Raw genomic sequence first — 16,635 nt, 5'->3', positions numbered from 1 at the left:
AGCAGCTGTAGCTTCAAAAAAAAAAAAAAACCCCAAAAACAAAAAACAAAACTTGTGTTTTCATTTTCTCTTCTTTCATTTTCTTATTAAATATGCATAAGGGTGACATAGATGCTAGTCAGTATTGTGGTGCTATATTTGTTTAAGATATTGAGTCTTAAAACCATATACTTCCTCCAACTCCATTTCATTAAATAGACTCTTTTTCTGCTACATGCTTACTAATTAGAGCCTGTCCTCTAGAGTAGCAGTATCTATGGACTCCATACAATGGAAAAGACAATAGTATTAGTTTGGGGAAATAGTTGCCTATTACGATTAAATAATTCTTCATTTTAAGAATGTCACTCCTTTTCATGGATTTGCTATTTTTTCTTCAGTGTCTGCATCATAAATATGTATTTATTAATATTGCTGTTCTTTAATCTCAAAATAAGAGAAAAACATTTTTAAAATAAATAAAATATAAAGCATAAAGCATATACACTGAAAATAGGCAGGATGACATACTCATATACAGAAAATTCTATAAATCTCAGAATATGGCCTTTTAAAACTTTGACCTAAAAAAATGGCATTTATAGACTCCCAAACTAGGTCAGAGCGTTTCTGATTACTAAAGCCAATTTATGTTCTGTAAACTTTAGTGCATACATTGCATATTTTGATATATATTGCATAATTTATGGCATATTTATTAAATTTATCATAAATAATGCAACATATATCAAAAATGACAAGAAAGCACTGCAGCCTGTTAAGAAAGACAAACCTGCCAGAAAGCAACACAGCAAGTTTAACCGGTGACACAAAGTGAACAACTATAGGAGGGAAACTGAATTCTTCATAGATTTTATAAGTATATTAATAAGTATATTACTATTTTGATCATTTTATGTTTTAAAAATATTTGATAATTGAAGCAATTTTTTTCTTTGCAATTTGAGTTATAAAGAATGCAGACTCACTTTGACCCAAGTGAGGATCTAGCACAGATTTTATGTTTCGAGATCATAGTGGATGTTTCCCAATTCTACAAAACGGGCACAAAAAACCAAGAATTCCTAACATCCTCTTCTTCCTTCAACTTGAAGGGGTTATGGCTTTACCCAGAAAGGGAGATAATGGAGGAAGGAAGGAATGAAAGGAGAAGGAAAATAGAAAAGCAGGAAGGACGAAGATGAGACAAAGAGAATTTTATATCTCATGCTCCATATTTTGCAAAATCATATTTAATTTAGGCATAGCTCTAAGATCAAATCAGAATGAATATTACAAAACAGCAAAATAAAAGACTAGGTTTCAAATGATCTGGCACCGACTTTGGAGTATCTGAATTGTAATGGTAATTTAGTGATAGTGAGCAGTAGGAAATAGGGAGAGTAAAATTCTAGGATCTTACAATACATAATCTCTGACAAGAGGACAGTCTGATCTGTTTTACAATTTGTATTTGGACATACCTGCTAACATCATCCTGCTCTGCAACGTCATCATACACCTCCTGGTCATCTTCAAGAGCTCTTGATGCAAGAGCACCCAGAGAAGTTTTCTTCACTTTCAGAGAATCATAGTCAATCTCGACAGCAGTCGTTCTAATATAGCCATCTGCCAAAAGGAGGAAGGACTTATGTTCAGGTAACTGTAACTGTAGTTTCGGTATCTCCAAGTTGTAAATAAAATATTAATTGCAATTTGCTCTTTATAATTTCCCTTCATTTCCTTGTGTGTGTTTCTGGTTTATAGACTTCCGATGTAGACACGTTTGACTGGACTTTGTCAAAGTCTTAGGCCGTTGTGGTTTGTGGTAAGCCTAGAGCCTATTTTAAAGATTCCAAAGTGACTCATGTGAATCATTTTTTTTTCCCCTTTTAGAATCAATGAGGAACCTCATGCTCCTTGTTCCTCCCTGGAATAATATAAATATCTACATGGTTCCCTACTAAGAGAATAACGCAGATGAGGTGAAGATGGAGCTGTCCCTGTCATCTTAAATTTTCTTTTTTTGTCCACCCTGTAAAATACTCTTCCTAACTTAAGAGAATTTGCATATTTAATATTGTCTCGAAAAAACCCAACACTTTGAAGTCAGAGGAAAATTTGCACGCACATGACCCCCTTGCTGTCCTGCCCAGCCATTTTCCTTCAGGGTTGTCTGTGATGCGGATTATTTCAATTTGCTCTCCTTGCTTGAAGCTCAGTTCATTCTTCCCTCCTTTGACATCACAGCAAGCTTTTGCCTGATGGATGACTTCAATAGGGCCCGTTAGCTGCAAAGAGAGGGAACAATCACAACAGGCTTTCTTACTATTCAGAAAATCTCTTAGGAATGGAGTTTTGAAAGACAGTACGTCCATGACTAGCCAACCAGTCGATTTACCACATACTAGAAACTGACGGTGAATGTCATTCCTGATGAATGTTCTCCTAAGAGGGATGAGGGGAAAATCACAGAGGTGAGGCAGGGCCAACAACGAACAGGTAAGCATGTGCTTGGGGCCCGAGAGAGTAGCGATGATCTGTTGACCTTAGAAGTCTGTAAAAGGCTTGCAGGGGAATCCACTAATACCTGAACACCACTTATGTACAACAACACATGCTGGGTGCTATGGTTTTTACGGGATATGCTGGTGGTCTGCTTGGTAGATGGAGGTTTTTCTCCCCATCTTTGCATTGTGTGGTTATTCTGATGGTTCTTTTCAGGCTTCAAACAGCAAAGAGAAGGGAAGGTGGTGATGGTGGGTTGTACTTGTGGGAAAAGCATTTTCTCCCCCCCCCCCCCCAATTTGTGGTGTTGTCTTTCTATAAACCTAGACATTACCCGCTATAAACAGAAACCATTTTACAAATAGCTTTGTAAATAGAAAAATAGCAAACAAATGTTATGTGAGGTTTTGAAAATTAATATCCTGGACAGTGTAGTGGTTTCATGACAGCAGGAGAATACAGTACTCCCTCCTTTGTGGTTATATCTTCCAGGGTTTCAGCTACCTTGTGGTCAACTGTGGTCTAGAAACAGATGATTCTCCTTCTGATCTATTGTCAGATCAATAGTAGCTTAAAACTGTGTTGCAATGCCTAAGCCATTCACCTCATTTCATCTCATCGTGCAGGAACGTTATCATCTCATGTCATTGTAAGACAGGTGAGTGCGGTACAATAAACTATTTTGAGAGCAACAGACCACTTGCAGTAACTTTTATTATGATATAGCGTTACAATTGTTCTACTTCATTATTAGTTATTGTTAGTCTCTTATTGTGCCTAATTTATAAGTGAAACTTTATCCTAAGTATATATGTAGAGGAGGAAACAGAATATATAAGTATTCAGTACTATCCATGTTTTCAGGCATCCCCTGGGGGTCTGGGAATGTATGACCTGTGAATAAGAGGAACTACTGTAATCTAGTTTAGAACATGAATCCTAAAGACCTAACTTCCTAATCCTAAATTTGCATCTTTTTCAACACAATTTCTTGAATCTTTTGAAATGCAAATATGGATTGTGATTTTTTTGAAGCAGTTCTGCTAGTCTTATTACATTTATGATGTCATGAATTGTGAGACCTATTATCAATTATGTACCACGAAGAGATAAACAGCTTATTTAAATTATAATATGCCAATGATGTTAAGATGCAGCCGAATTTCAGAATTTTAAAATGTGAAATATTCTGTGTCTTAGAATTGATGAAATATGGTACTATTGTAATGGTTCTCACATTTATTTAATTTCTTTAATTTAACATCTTTTAACATTTTTGTGGAAGGACTACAGCTTGTGAAATCCTAGTTTTTACAAACTTTGAGTTCATATTTAGTGGTAAGATTTCCAAAAACTATTTTTTTCTTATTAAAAATGTTATTTGAATTAGTGAAACAATGCAAAATTGCTTTCTCCAAAAGAAACACAAAATTATAAAGTCCCTTCATAAAAGTGTGTTATGAAGACTTTTATTTGAGAAATTAATTTTTCATATTTGCCACTTGAAAAATATGAACATTGGTACCCATACATCTGTATGGGTAAAATGTCTTAATGGTCATACTTAAATCTTAATTTTACTTATATATAGTAAGCTTTTTGGAAATTTAATGAGAACCTTAGCAGATATAGTGCCTTACATACATTAATTTATTTAATTGCACAATAAACTTTCAGAAGAGGTATCATTTATTCTCACTTTAAAGAATAAGAACAACAACAACAACAGAAGAAGAAGAATCTGAGGTTTAGGGAAATTCAATAACATGCCCACCATCACATAACTCACACAGGCAGCTGGAATTTAAATCCACATCTGTCCAATTGACTCTAAGCTTTATGTTTTTTCCTGTACCATGCTGTTGAACCTTTGTTTTAATACAATAAATAAACTGGGGAGTTAAACAGAAATCAAATTTTTATAAATCAAACTGTATATTAAATGTTTCAGAGGAATTAAATGTTTAAAGGAATCTTGACATGAATCCTTTTTGTAGTGAAGAATAGTTCTGTCATTCATATAATCACCTTCAATATAGCTAACACACCAGACCTGTGTCAGATGGGACATGTCATCAAAGATGGTGTAGCCAAGAGGGGATAGCCTGGCAGTGTAGTGTTGGTGGTAGTAATAGGAGTCATACAATTAGAAATCAGAAATCAGAAAAAAGAGAGGTCAGAAGTCCAGGTGAAGAAAGAGTGATGAGAAAAAGTGGGTGTGAAATCAACACATATAAGCTAAAAATAATGGCAAAAATGTAAGTCCTGCCTAGACACCAGCAGAGAGAGTAGTTCATAGCAACTTTACTCTGAGACAGGTCTGGTTCATCCATTTGTGTCCCTTGTATGATTGTGATACATGCCACAGGGATATCTGTGTGTGTGGTCCGAGCTCATACTACAAGTAGGTTAATATCAAATGTGAAATGATGAGAGCCAAGCTGGGTGTGAGCAACTCATTCACTCAATCAACATAAAATTTCCTAGGTGCTCACTAATCATAAGCCACCATTTTTATTTGGATTTTATCATATTCCATTTTTACTGAAGGTATCTAAGGGAGCATATTGGACAAAATAATTACTGTTATAAAGGTAGTTGCTTTTTAAAGGAAATAACCATTAAGTAATTCTCCAACCATGCAAGTTTTCAAGAATGGTGCCCCTTTTGTGTGAAAGGTATAAAAAGAGATCATTCTTGTTTTACCCATCAGCAAGCAAGCTCTTACTTTAAATTTCTTCTTTATTTCTTGTTCTTTCTTTTCTCGCTCTTTCTGTTCTTTTTTCTCCAACTCTAATCTCTTCTTTTCCTCCTTTTCCCTTTTTTTCTCTCTTTCTTTGGATGCTTCTCTGTGGATAAAAATTGTTAGGTTGTTTTGGCCTTTGCAAGCACCAATGTGTTATAGCTCACACATCCAGAGGTTCCTACCTACCACAGAATACGGTGCCTGACAGTATTGATGAGGTTATAAAGCCAGGGGTTGTTGAAATTCCTGAGTGTGTGAGACTGTTCTTAAATCCAGTAGAAGGCATACAAATGAGGATACCTTCCCAAGGCTCTGCTTCCCCTCACAACCTGTGCTAGCAAGTGGAAGGCATGCTTATAAAGGCCCAATTCTTGCTGCATACCAGCATGAATACTAGTAATCTCTCTCTTTCTTTTTCTCTCTCTTTCATGTGCATGCACTCACAGGTACAGAGTATGCACATATGCATACATGCAAACCTTAGTTCAGAAATTTTAGTCCGAATTGGTTATATAAGAACCAAGTACAGAAAATTAATACATTTAAAGCAACAAAAGAAAAAATAAGGTAATATATTTATTTCTCCTTTCACTCAATTTCCAGAAATTTCTTAGTCCTGGCCTATCCCAGAAACCCATTTTAGAGTTATTTTTAACATCTTCCTGCTTTAGCAGGTTGAAACTTTGCCATCTGGTGCTGTGGTAAATTATTTCTCATAGCACCCTCATGAGGTGAAGTACTGCCTAGGTGGGGAAGTTGTAACATATAAATGAATTCATTTCCCCAAGGACACACTGAGCAAGATGTACAGATTCCTGGTTCAGTGATCCTCTGCCTGTGGTCTATCCAGTAGCTTTGGGTCCCTGGCCTCTCACAGAACATTTTTGAGAGGCCTCCGTAAAAGTTTTAGACAAAGAGACTTTAGTCCTTTGTATTGAAATAAAGGTTATCATTGTATGCTATTCATTGGAACAATAAAGCCTTTCCTCCCTAGGTATTGAATATCCATCCATTCTTCCTCCTCATAGAAATCATACTATTCATTTTCAAGGGGAAAAAAATCATGGTAAAAAATATAATTCATACATGTCTTCATATGTTTCTCCTTCACTGTCTTGTTCCTGTCAAGAAAAACATTAATAATGATTAATTTTAATTATTCAAAAAGGGAACATACACATATTACATTGATCAACTACTTAGTAAAATAAGCATGAATTTAAGTGTATGTAAATTTGTCTTATTTAAAATATTTTTTTTCTTTCAAGAGATAGACTGGAAAAGTAAGCACAAAAAGATCTTATTTTATTTTCTGCTATATAAGTCAGATGTGTAGCCAGACTTAAGTTTATGTTCAGTGCTACAAAATTACTGTGAGTCAGTGTAATGATTGATTAATGTCTCAAGCATTTTAGATGAAATATTATTATAAATGGGAAAATACCATTGTTACTCGTAACAGTTTTCATTTGCTGGCTTATGTCGATAGAATATGAATCACAGCAATTGTTAAGTATTTTAGTTAAGCTATATAATATCAAAAGGGGGGAAAAAAACTGACCTCATCTAGATTTCCAGGACCTAAAGGGTTTTAAAAAGAGAATAAAGTGTAATATAATTAAAAAGCACTTTAGTACAGAATTATTAGACATATTCAAAACAGTACATAATCTAACAGAACTTATGCTTTATCAAAGATATATAAGTACAAAATAGACTATGTAGCTTAGATATTTACTATGGCCTTTTCCATACTTGTAATTTAAGTATAGAATCATTTCACTGGCTTTCATAAAATAATTCAAAAGCCAAAAAATAATGAAGACTTTTAATCTTCTTTATGAAAGGCATGCACATTCAGTTTTATGGGCTTATATAGAACACAGGTATTATAACATAGGTAAATCACAATTAGTTTGTACTTTTTGACTTATTTTCTCCCAAGGATTTGGATTCATGTATCAGGCAAATCAAGTTAATTATTTTTTTTTTAAAGATACTTTACTGGGGCACCTGGGTGGCTCAGTTAGTAAAGCGGCCAACTCTTGGTTTCAGCTCAGGTCATGATCTCAGGGTCATGAGACTGAGCCCAGCATTGGTTTCCAAGTGGGGTGTGGAGCCTGCTTAATTTTCTTTCTCCCTCTGCCCCTCCCCCCACTCATGCTCATGCTCTCTCAAAAAAAAACTTTACTATTCAAGTGTTTAGTGATATCAATTAATTATTAGATATATGACATAATCTAGAGCAACAATAATAAAAAACTGTGTGGTGTTGGTTGTAGAAACACATAGACCAGTGGAATAGAGCAGAGAGCTCAGAGACAAATGCATAAATTTACATACACTCTTACATACACAGGTATTACACACACACACACACATATATAAACATAGACACACACCTATAGAGTTGATGTAGTATAAAGATAGCATTATAAAATGTTGAGAAAATGATGGATTTCAAAGTATGGTAATGGGAAAACTGGCTTCATAGATGAGGCAGTAAATCCGGGTTTCTACTAACTCCTCAAAGGTGGACTGCAAAGACATCAAAGACTCAGATATAAGGGGTGAAGTTCATAGCAGAAAATAGAAGATAATATTTTTATTTTTTAGAGACAGGACTTCTTAACTAAAACTTTAAAAAACGAGTTGCAATGTAATAATTAATTTGATTATATGAAAATTCATTTATGTTCAGTGAAGGGCAGTTTGGGTTAATAGACAATGGACAGGATGAGAGAAGATAGTCCCATGCATCTGACATGGGATTAATATCTGAAATACGCAGGAACTCCTGCAAGGATATCAACTCCAAGGAAAAAGTGGTTAAAGGATATGAATGGGCAAGTTACAGAAAAGGAAACCACAAAGGCTAATAATACACAAACTAAGTACTCAGACCCAATATCAAGTAGAAATATGAAAATGAAGTGAGTTATCATTTTATATATAAGAGACCTGAAATTAAAAAGCTGAATAATACTAGGCATTGGCGAAAGATAGGCATCTTGGAATCTTCATGCCCTGCTGATGGGAGTACACACAGATGCAGCTTTCCTGGAGAGCACTCCAGTCCTAATCAGTCAGATGAATATTCCATAGCTTATGAACAGCCATTCCACTACTGGATATATATTTTAACGAGAGTCTCTCAGAGGTCCACATGGGAATGTGGACAAGAACATACACTGAATTATTATTTGTAAATACCAGTGAATTGGAAGTAAAATGTGAATGCATAGGATTCATGCCGTGGGGTACTATGCTGTAGTTAACAAATTATATTATACATATAGTAACATGGGTAGGTCCCCTAACACACATTATGCTGAGTGTAAAAAAAGAAAAAAAGAGTAGAGTGAGCTATAATATACTGTTTATTTAAATTGAAATATGTACACATACAAGAGTATGCAAAGCATATGTACAAATAGACACTCATTAAATATATTAGAATATTTGTCTCTGGTTGGAAACAAAAGATAGAGATAAAAGGGGCTACATATGTAAGTAAGGCGAGAGGGGTCTTGCGTGGACCAAGGATGACAATGGCCCAATAGTGACCCTATCAGAATGATTAACTAAATCTGTATCTGAGGTAACACATAAATAAATAAATAAAACATGTTTTTGCCTCTTACCATCAGAGTGCATGACACCATCTTGATTTTCTTCATTTATAGGGCTTCTGAAAGCAAGAAAGAAGAGAAAGTAAAAATGGAGCAAGTAGATGCTCACCTTACAATGAAACACAAAACAAAACAAAAGAGTAAAAGGATCATTTTAAAATTATTTTCTCTTTAATTTCTACTCCTGTTTAAAACTTTGGAAGTTATTAGAATGGCCTTTAGCCTCTTATTTATGCTGCTACTGAGGCAAAAATCAGGGAGCTTGAGGACAGTTCTATCCATTCACAGTAGATGTATAAAATTAATCCATTGCTTCAAGGCAGTAATGTTTTCTATTAAAATGGCAGTATCTCAATACTTCAATTCTGGGATTCTGAGGCATTTGATTGGTTTTATCACATAGATACCAAAGAGAATTAGTTCTAAACCTTGACTCCTTCTTTCCAGATGTTCTCCACCTGGCTTGACTTCTGTTGTTTGTGGCTTGGACTCCAAGGTGCCTCATTCCGAACCACTTCACTCCAACTACTCTTAATAGTTACCAATATCTGGACCCCACAGATCCCTAATGATTTATGCAACCATCTATATTTTCTATTTTTATTCTCAGGTCAATTAGCATAGCTGGAGAAAATTGCTATTTCTCTGATCCTGATATTACAAATGGCATTCAATCTCAACCTTACCCTCAACATTATTCTATAATCCTACATACCTTTTCCTAGTGAACCTTCCCTCCCATCCTTCTCAATGGCTATTCAAAACCTTCACTGTTTTCTTCAAATCTCCTGTCCCTTTCCTCTCCCCTAAAATCAGATTATCTTGTTTCACATTTCACTGATAAAAAGTAGTTACTAGATGTGAATTCTCTTAATAAAATATATTCCTTTAACCCAAACTTGTTCTTATCTTCTAATCAAGAACACACCACCTGTGTTTTTAATTCTATCCAAATTATCAGTGTTTTACACCCTTTTCCTTCTTTCTTCTGCGCATCATCATATTATTTATATTATTGTTACTATTCCCCTTCTTTCACTCCCCTGTTTCTAAATATCTCACATTTTGTTTTCTCCCTCTGCCCAAGTGATTCTCATTCATAAAGGCCAAACTCTTCTCTTTACCTTTCTAAATCCTCCAGATTACCACAGATAGTCCTCCTTTTCCCAGCCAAAGTCGAGGGCTGTCTGTGCTCACAGACTTGATTTCTTTTCCTTCTACTCAATTCTCCATGACCACACTCTGGCTTCTATTGGCGACCCTTTGCTGAAACCACTCTTAAAGGAGTTACTCACCAAATCTAGGACACCTGTCAGTCTGCATGTTAGCTGATTATTTTGTGGCCCTTAACAGTTTGGGCCATTTTGCCTTCCTAGAATCTCCTGTTTCCTGGCTCATTTCTTGTCTTTCTAACCACAATCCCACAATTTCCTTGGTGGGTTTATTTTCCTTTGACATCCCCTTTAAGTGATGAAGTTCTGGTCTTGGCTTCCTGTTTTTTTCTACTCTATATCTGTCCCTGAATGGTCTCAGATATGCCCACAGCTTCACTTGTTCTCTCAATGTTGTTGACTTTCATTGACATCTTCAGTGCAGGCCTCTTTTCTGAGTTTCAGACTCATATATACATATCTTTACTTGAATATCTCACAGCCAGTTCTCTAGTCACATCGCAGAAACTGAGGCTGCCCTCTTCTATCCCAGCAACCTATTTTTCCTACTAGGTTTCTTATCCTAGTGAATGGCACCACAGTCCAACATATCCACCTTAGCCTCAAAGTCATCCTTGTTTCTCACTCTTCAGTTCCAAATTAAATTAATCATGTTCTGTCAATTCCGTATATTTAATATCTCCTATAATTCACTTTCTCCCTCCATCTCTCTCCTCTTTCCTGCTAGACACAAGGACACAATCATAGCATCACTAGCATGGACTCTTGCAGTGGCCAAATGCCCCATCGTCTAGTGCTGGCATTGTTCTCCATCTTCTCCACCCTTACAGTCCTTTCTCTATTTTGCTGCCAAAATGATCTAATGTAAAATATGATTATATCATTCTCATATTCACTACTTAAGCCACTTAAAGAATTAGGAAAGAATATTACTAAAACCCAAGAGATGCTGGTTGCAAAACTAACCCCATTTGAAGAATGTGGGCTGGAAGTGCCTTGTTATCCCTTAGACCAAAAAGCAAGCTCAGTGGGTACACTTGTGGCTCAGGAAGAGTTGCCATAGATATATGTGTCTCAGTCTTCACCTGGGACAGTAAACATATGCGGTCATCAATAGTTGATCCAATAAACTTACATCTAAACAAATTTGAAATTTTATTTTTTTAATTTTAAAGAAATATTTTATTTACTGATTTGAGATGGAGATAGAAAGACAGAGAGAGAGAGAGAGCACAGAGGGTGAGGGAGAAGCAGACTCCCCGATGAGCAGAGAGTCCTATGCGGGGCTAGATTCTAGGACCCTAAGATCTTGACCTGAGTTGAAGGCAGATGTTTAACCTGAGTGACCCAGGCAACTCACAAATTTGAAATTTTAAAATTTAACTTATATATTCTTAGCTTTTAACTTAGGTAAGTGTAAAGGCCCAATTAATCAACTCATTAGCTTGATCATAAAAAAGACACTTACTTCCTTTAGTGAATCTTTTTAGTCCCTGAGAAATTCAGAATTAAATACAGAAATGAGGAAGTAAGTCAAACATGTGGTACAAAATTTGTGAAATGAGGTTTAATCATTGGGACAGTGTATCTATGTTCAATATTTTAAGTATTTATAATATTTAAGAGATATGTTACATTAGCAAATATTGAGTTAGATATGTCAAACTAATTTAAAATTTGTTATTTAGACTTTTTAGTTTAGTTGATAAGTATGGATTCTTCAATTGTGTCAATGTTGAGTGTCAACAGCTACTCACATCAAAAAAGGAGAGTCAACCTGACATTACAAGCTTCTGATAAAAGAATACACCATCACCTAGGAAGTAGTCTTACCAAAAACATTAGAACTAAATTTGATTAAGCCACCTCTGCCTCCAACTGTCAATTTAGAGGAAATACAGAGGAGAGAGAAACACGTAAGCTATACCATAGGAAAGCACTCAGCAAAATCTAGACTGTGGTTAACTATAGCGCCCATAAACAACTTGATTTCTTCAACAAGTAAATTACAATAAGTTAATAAAGTGATAGAGGATAGACTTATAGCTTGAAAGAGAATTGCAAATGTATAAGCTAAAGAAAATGTGTAGACTTTATATAAATTCTTGTTCGAACAAACTTAAAAAACCACATACACTCAATTTAAGAGATAATTGTAAATTTGAACACAGGCTTGATCTTTATATTAACATATAGAGTCTAATTTTTAGGGATACCCACCAAAATATTCATGAATAGAATTCTATTTATTTGGTATTAGTTTCAAAATAATATGAAAGAGGGAAGTGGGTGGGGATATTGATGAAACAAGATTGGTGATGAATTTATTTAATTGTTGAAGTTGGTGCAGGGGACATGGGTGCTCATTATACTGTTCTTACTGGCTTTTATATATCTGCCTTTTATAAAATTTTTCAAAATAAATGTGTTTCTTAAAAGGGATAAGAAAAATCTCATTGCAAATACAACTGGGATATTTAAGAGAACTGGACATGCTTTTTTTTTTTTTTTTTTTAATTTTTATTTATTTACTTATGATAGTCACAGAGAGAGAGAGAGAGAGGCAGAGACACAGGCAGAGGGAGAAGCAGGCTCCATGCATCGGGAGCCTGATGTGGGATTCGATCCCGGGTCTCCAGGATCGCGCCCTGGGCCAAAGGCAGGCGCCAAACCGCTGCGCCACCCAGGGATCCCAAGAACTGGACATGCTTTGATGGATTTACGAGTCATTTAAGTTTTGGGGAAGATTTTGCTTAGTGCAGTTATTAACATTTGTTCATTTGGGTTTTTGAAATGCTTAAAAAATTCAATATATATGCAATGATTTATATATGCAATGTAAAACATGGACAGGAGTAATTAAAACTAAATTTTTAAACATGAGTATCCATTTAAAAGAATTTAACCTGAACTGTCCAATCATTAGTCAAAGATCCCAAGGACAATAATTATTCCCACTTAAATAAAAATTACTAGATGTATAAATAAGATAGCAAGTTACGTGAATTTAAGTACTTAAAATAAATTAGGCCTTTGCATTATTAACTTTAATGAATTGAGAATTAAAAGTAAAAGATGTACATACCTTAGATGTCGAAATATACTGACATTCTACAGAATAAAATCTATAGCCCTTTTCATGGTATACAAGGTTCTTATGACCAGCCCTGTCCTTTTTTTTTTTTAATATTTTATTTATCCATTCATAAGAGACATAGAGACAGAGGCAGAGACACAGACAGAGGGAGAAAGCAGGCTCCCACAGAGGCCCTGATGCGGGACTTGATCCCAGGACCCCGGGGGTTAACGACCTGAGTCAAAGGGTAGAGGCTCAACCACTGAGCCACCCAGGTGCCCCTGACCCTGTTCTTTTAGAATATATTTTTCATATTTCCTCTTACATCATCTTTTTTCACTTATTAATATTTACTCACTCTCTGAACACTCTCTAGTTTCTTGTTCCTCTCTGCTTTACCCACTCTGTTTTCCTCTCCTAGAATAATCTTTCTCCTTATCATCCCGTTTGTGACCCTCCTTAATCTTTAAGCCTCTCCTGAAACACTCTCTTCTCTGTGAAGTTATCTCCAATGCCCTAGGCCCACACAGTTGCTGCTTCTATGTGTCATACATTGCTCCATTACAGTGATTATTCTGTATCACTATAATTATAGAGTAATTGCTTAGAGGTCTCTCTTCCTACTACAAGACTAGAAGAAAGAGATTGTCAGTTTGTTAGTTAATTTATTATTATGACTGTCATTTTTAGAGCACTACTAGAATAATTCCAGTCATGTATAGGACTTTGATTTTTTTTGATGAATTAATTATGCCCCAGCAATACTAAGAAACTAAATTAACGTTTGTTACTAAACTGAGTTGTTTATGATCACTTTTGAAAGAGAATATTAGTCAAAAAGACTACTGGACTTACAGTTTACTTCCTAAAACACTTAGAAGAGTAACAAATAATTGCAGAATGGAGAGTACCTGCATAGCACATTCACACATATGTGGCTGCAGGTTTATACAAACCATTTATTACTTGTAGACAATGCTTGTATGCACACATTGCTTCATGGACCCAACACAATAGCAATATAAATCTTAGTTTACTTTATAGAACTCTGAACTCACCATCTATCACATGGAAGTGTTCAATAAATATGAAATCGTCTAAGAATGATAGTGAAGAATAAAAGGGAAAAAGATGAAGAAGAGAAATAGGTGAATGTTAGAATAAACTGAAACTGACACCAGCTATTAAAAAAAAAAAAGTGTTGCATGCGTTGAGAAAAACTACACTGAAAGATACAGGCAAACAATGAAACCAATCACCTATCACATAGACCTAAGCAGGTCAAGAAGAAAAGGAAGTTTATCAGTTGTTAGAACCATGTGTCTGCTCAGGAGGACCTTTCACTGGTTTTTTTGTTTTTACATGATGGCATGCAGGGTCACATAGGAAAGGCAAAATTAATTCAATAATTACAACCACCATTTTTAGAAAGCTCGTAGAGCTCTATTTCCTGGCTTTTCAAGATGTAAAGCTCTTGACCTTTCTATCTTATTTGCTATTCATGACTTTGTTGGAGTTTTCTCGTTTTTGGTTTTTGGTTTTTACAGAAGGGTGCATCTAAGTGGCACACGAAACTTGGTTCTATACCTGCTGTCGCTGAGAATAAAATCTTATGACTTCTCTGTGAACTTTTCTCAGGAACTTGTCTTCCTGTATCGAATACAGGAGGACCTCTATAAAACTGACTCGTTTCAGCCAATGCTCTCCAAATGGAGTTAGGTAAGGCCACCCATAAGCACACTTCTGATAGGGCAAGTCTCAAATTCCAGACAATGTTAAGCATTTCTAATTATAAAAAGGTTATAATGGTAAATTCATACTTTTTCTCGAATTTTACAGCCAAATCTGAAGCTGACCATGAATGATCTCATGGTAAGAATCGTTCAACTTTTCCTTTTCCAACTTTAGTCACTTCCCAGTATTTATTATTTCTTATTACTTCACTTTTCCTGTCTCGTTACTATTAATAACTGTGGCATTTGTTTTGTATACTAAAATATTCAAGCATTGGTTCTGTTTTTCTATGAAGAATTAGTTATACTGTTAAAATTCTAATTCATTTTAAAAGGTGGTGCCAAGAAACGTGTTACACTAGAAGATGTTGATCTAACACTAATAGTGATAAACAGGCTCTTAGGATGCCTTTCAGTTTCTCTTCTGATGTCTGGGTACCAGAGCAAAAAAAATATAACTAGCTGACTTCTGACCACTAGGTGGGGAAACAATACAATTTAAAATTGTACATTGTAAATTGTATTTAAAATATAATTTAAAATACAAATACAATTTAAAACAGAACTTTGGCCTCACCATCTTCTTTCTAAAGATGGTTATTATTTCTAATTCTCTTCTGCCTCTAATCTTTTACATTCTTTTATTTTTTATTTTTTCAAGATTTTATTTATTTATTCATGATAGACATGGAGAGAGAGAGAGAGAGAGAGAGAGAGAGAGAGAGGCAGAGACACAGGCAGAGAGAGAAGCAGGCTCCATGCAGGGAGCCTGACCTGGGACTCAATCCCGGGTCTCCAGGATCCCACCCTGGGCCAAAAGCAGGTGCCAAACCGCTGCGCCACCCAGGGATCCCCTAATCTTTCACATTCTTAAGGCATCCTGATCCGAATGATGCCATTACATGTGACATCTGGGGAGGCAGGTGATAAAAGCGACCCTATCTCCTGAAATTCCTTCCCTGATACCAATTAAAAATTCACTTTCTTGCCATAAGCAATACGGAACTCTACATGCTCTGGAAGACTGTAAACCTTTCAATCATTTATTCTTCTGGGAAGCCAGTCCCTCACCTGAACACTACTTCCCAGTGGCTCTAGTCCTTGTTTCATGAATCCTCTCCTTGTCACCATTATAATTTTTCCTTCTTCATTGCATCTTTCTCACGGGCATACAAACATACTGTTATTTCTTCCATCTTAAGAAAACAAATCTCAATTCCATGTCCCCCACTAGTTTCTGCCCCAAATCTCCTTGAAACAGTTGTCTATAATTGTTCTTTCCAGTTCCTCTCCTTTCCTACTCCTCTAAAGCTATTCCAGTCAGGCTCAAATCCCAGGTTCAGGATATTTCGCCCCCACAGTGTCCACAGCCCTCCCTTACTTGGCCCTCAGCAGCATCTGACACAGTTCTCACGGCCTCCTCCTGGGGAATTCTATCTTTCCTTGGTTTCCAGGACACCATACTCTTGTTTTCTTCCTATTTTATGGCTTACTCCTTTTTACTCTCATCTGTTCATTTGTTTTCTCTCAGGCCTAGTAGAGATGGAGAGCCCAGGGGTTGGTTCTTCTCTCTGGTTGTACTCACTTCCTTGGTGATTTTAACAGTCTCATGATTTTAAGTGGGGAATCTATGCCTATGACTCTCAAAATTATATTTTAGAACCAGAACTCTCTCCCAAACTCTTCACTTCTTATACCTAATTGCTGCCTCAGCATCTCCACTTAGACATTGAACATAGCCATGCCCTCCTGATCTTCCCCACCCCCAAACGTGTTCACTTTCACCTTC

At 35.8% G+C, this 16,635-nt stretch overlaps 1 protein-coding gene across 5 annotated transcripts in view; it reads right to left on the bottom strand.

Annotated features, from left to right (window-relative positions):
- Window positions 1–16,635, bottom strand: part of FYB1 (FYN binding protein 1) — a 151,200-nt gene that overhangs the window by 26,284 nt on the left and 108,281 nt on the right. For all 5 annotated transcript variants that reach the window (XR_013378604.1, XM_077896161.1, XM_077896159.1 and 2 more), the window contains exons 4-9: window positions 8,878–8,924; window positions 6,795–6,814; window positions 6,320–6,354; window positions 5,216–5,336; window positions 2,111–2,270; window positions 1,464–1,608 (exon numbers count right to left, since the gene is read on the bottom strand). Coding sequence is in view for 4 of the 5 variants with exons in the window: in XM_077896161.1 (XP_077752287.1) it covers window positions 1,464–1,608; window positions 2,111–2,270; window positions 5,216–5,336; window positions 6,320–6,354; window positions 6,795–6,814; window positions 8,878–8,924 (528 nt within the window). In the remaining variant the exon portion in view is untranslated. The remainder of the gene's footprint in view (window positions 1–1,463; window positions 1,609–2,110; window positions 2,271–5,215; window positions 5,337–6,319; window positions 6,355–6,794; window positions 6,815–8,877; window positions 8,925–16,635) is intronic.

Source organism: Canis aureus, chromosome 4, assembly GCF_053574225.1.
Source record: "Canis aureus isolate CA01 chromosome 4, VMU_Caureus_v.1.0, whole genome shotgun sequence".
Taxonomy (NCBI): Eukaryota; Metazoa; Chordata; class Mammalia; order Carnivora; family Canidae; genus Canis; species Canis aureus.
This window is presented reverse-complemented; position numbering and strand designations above follow the sequence as displayed.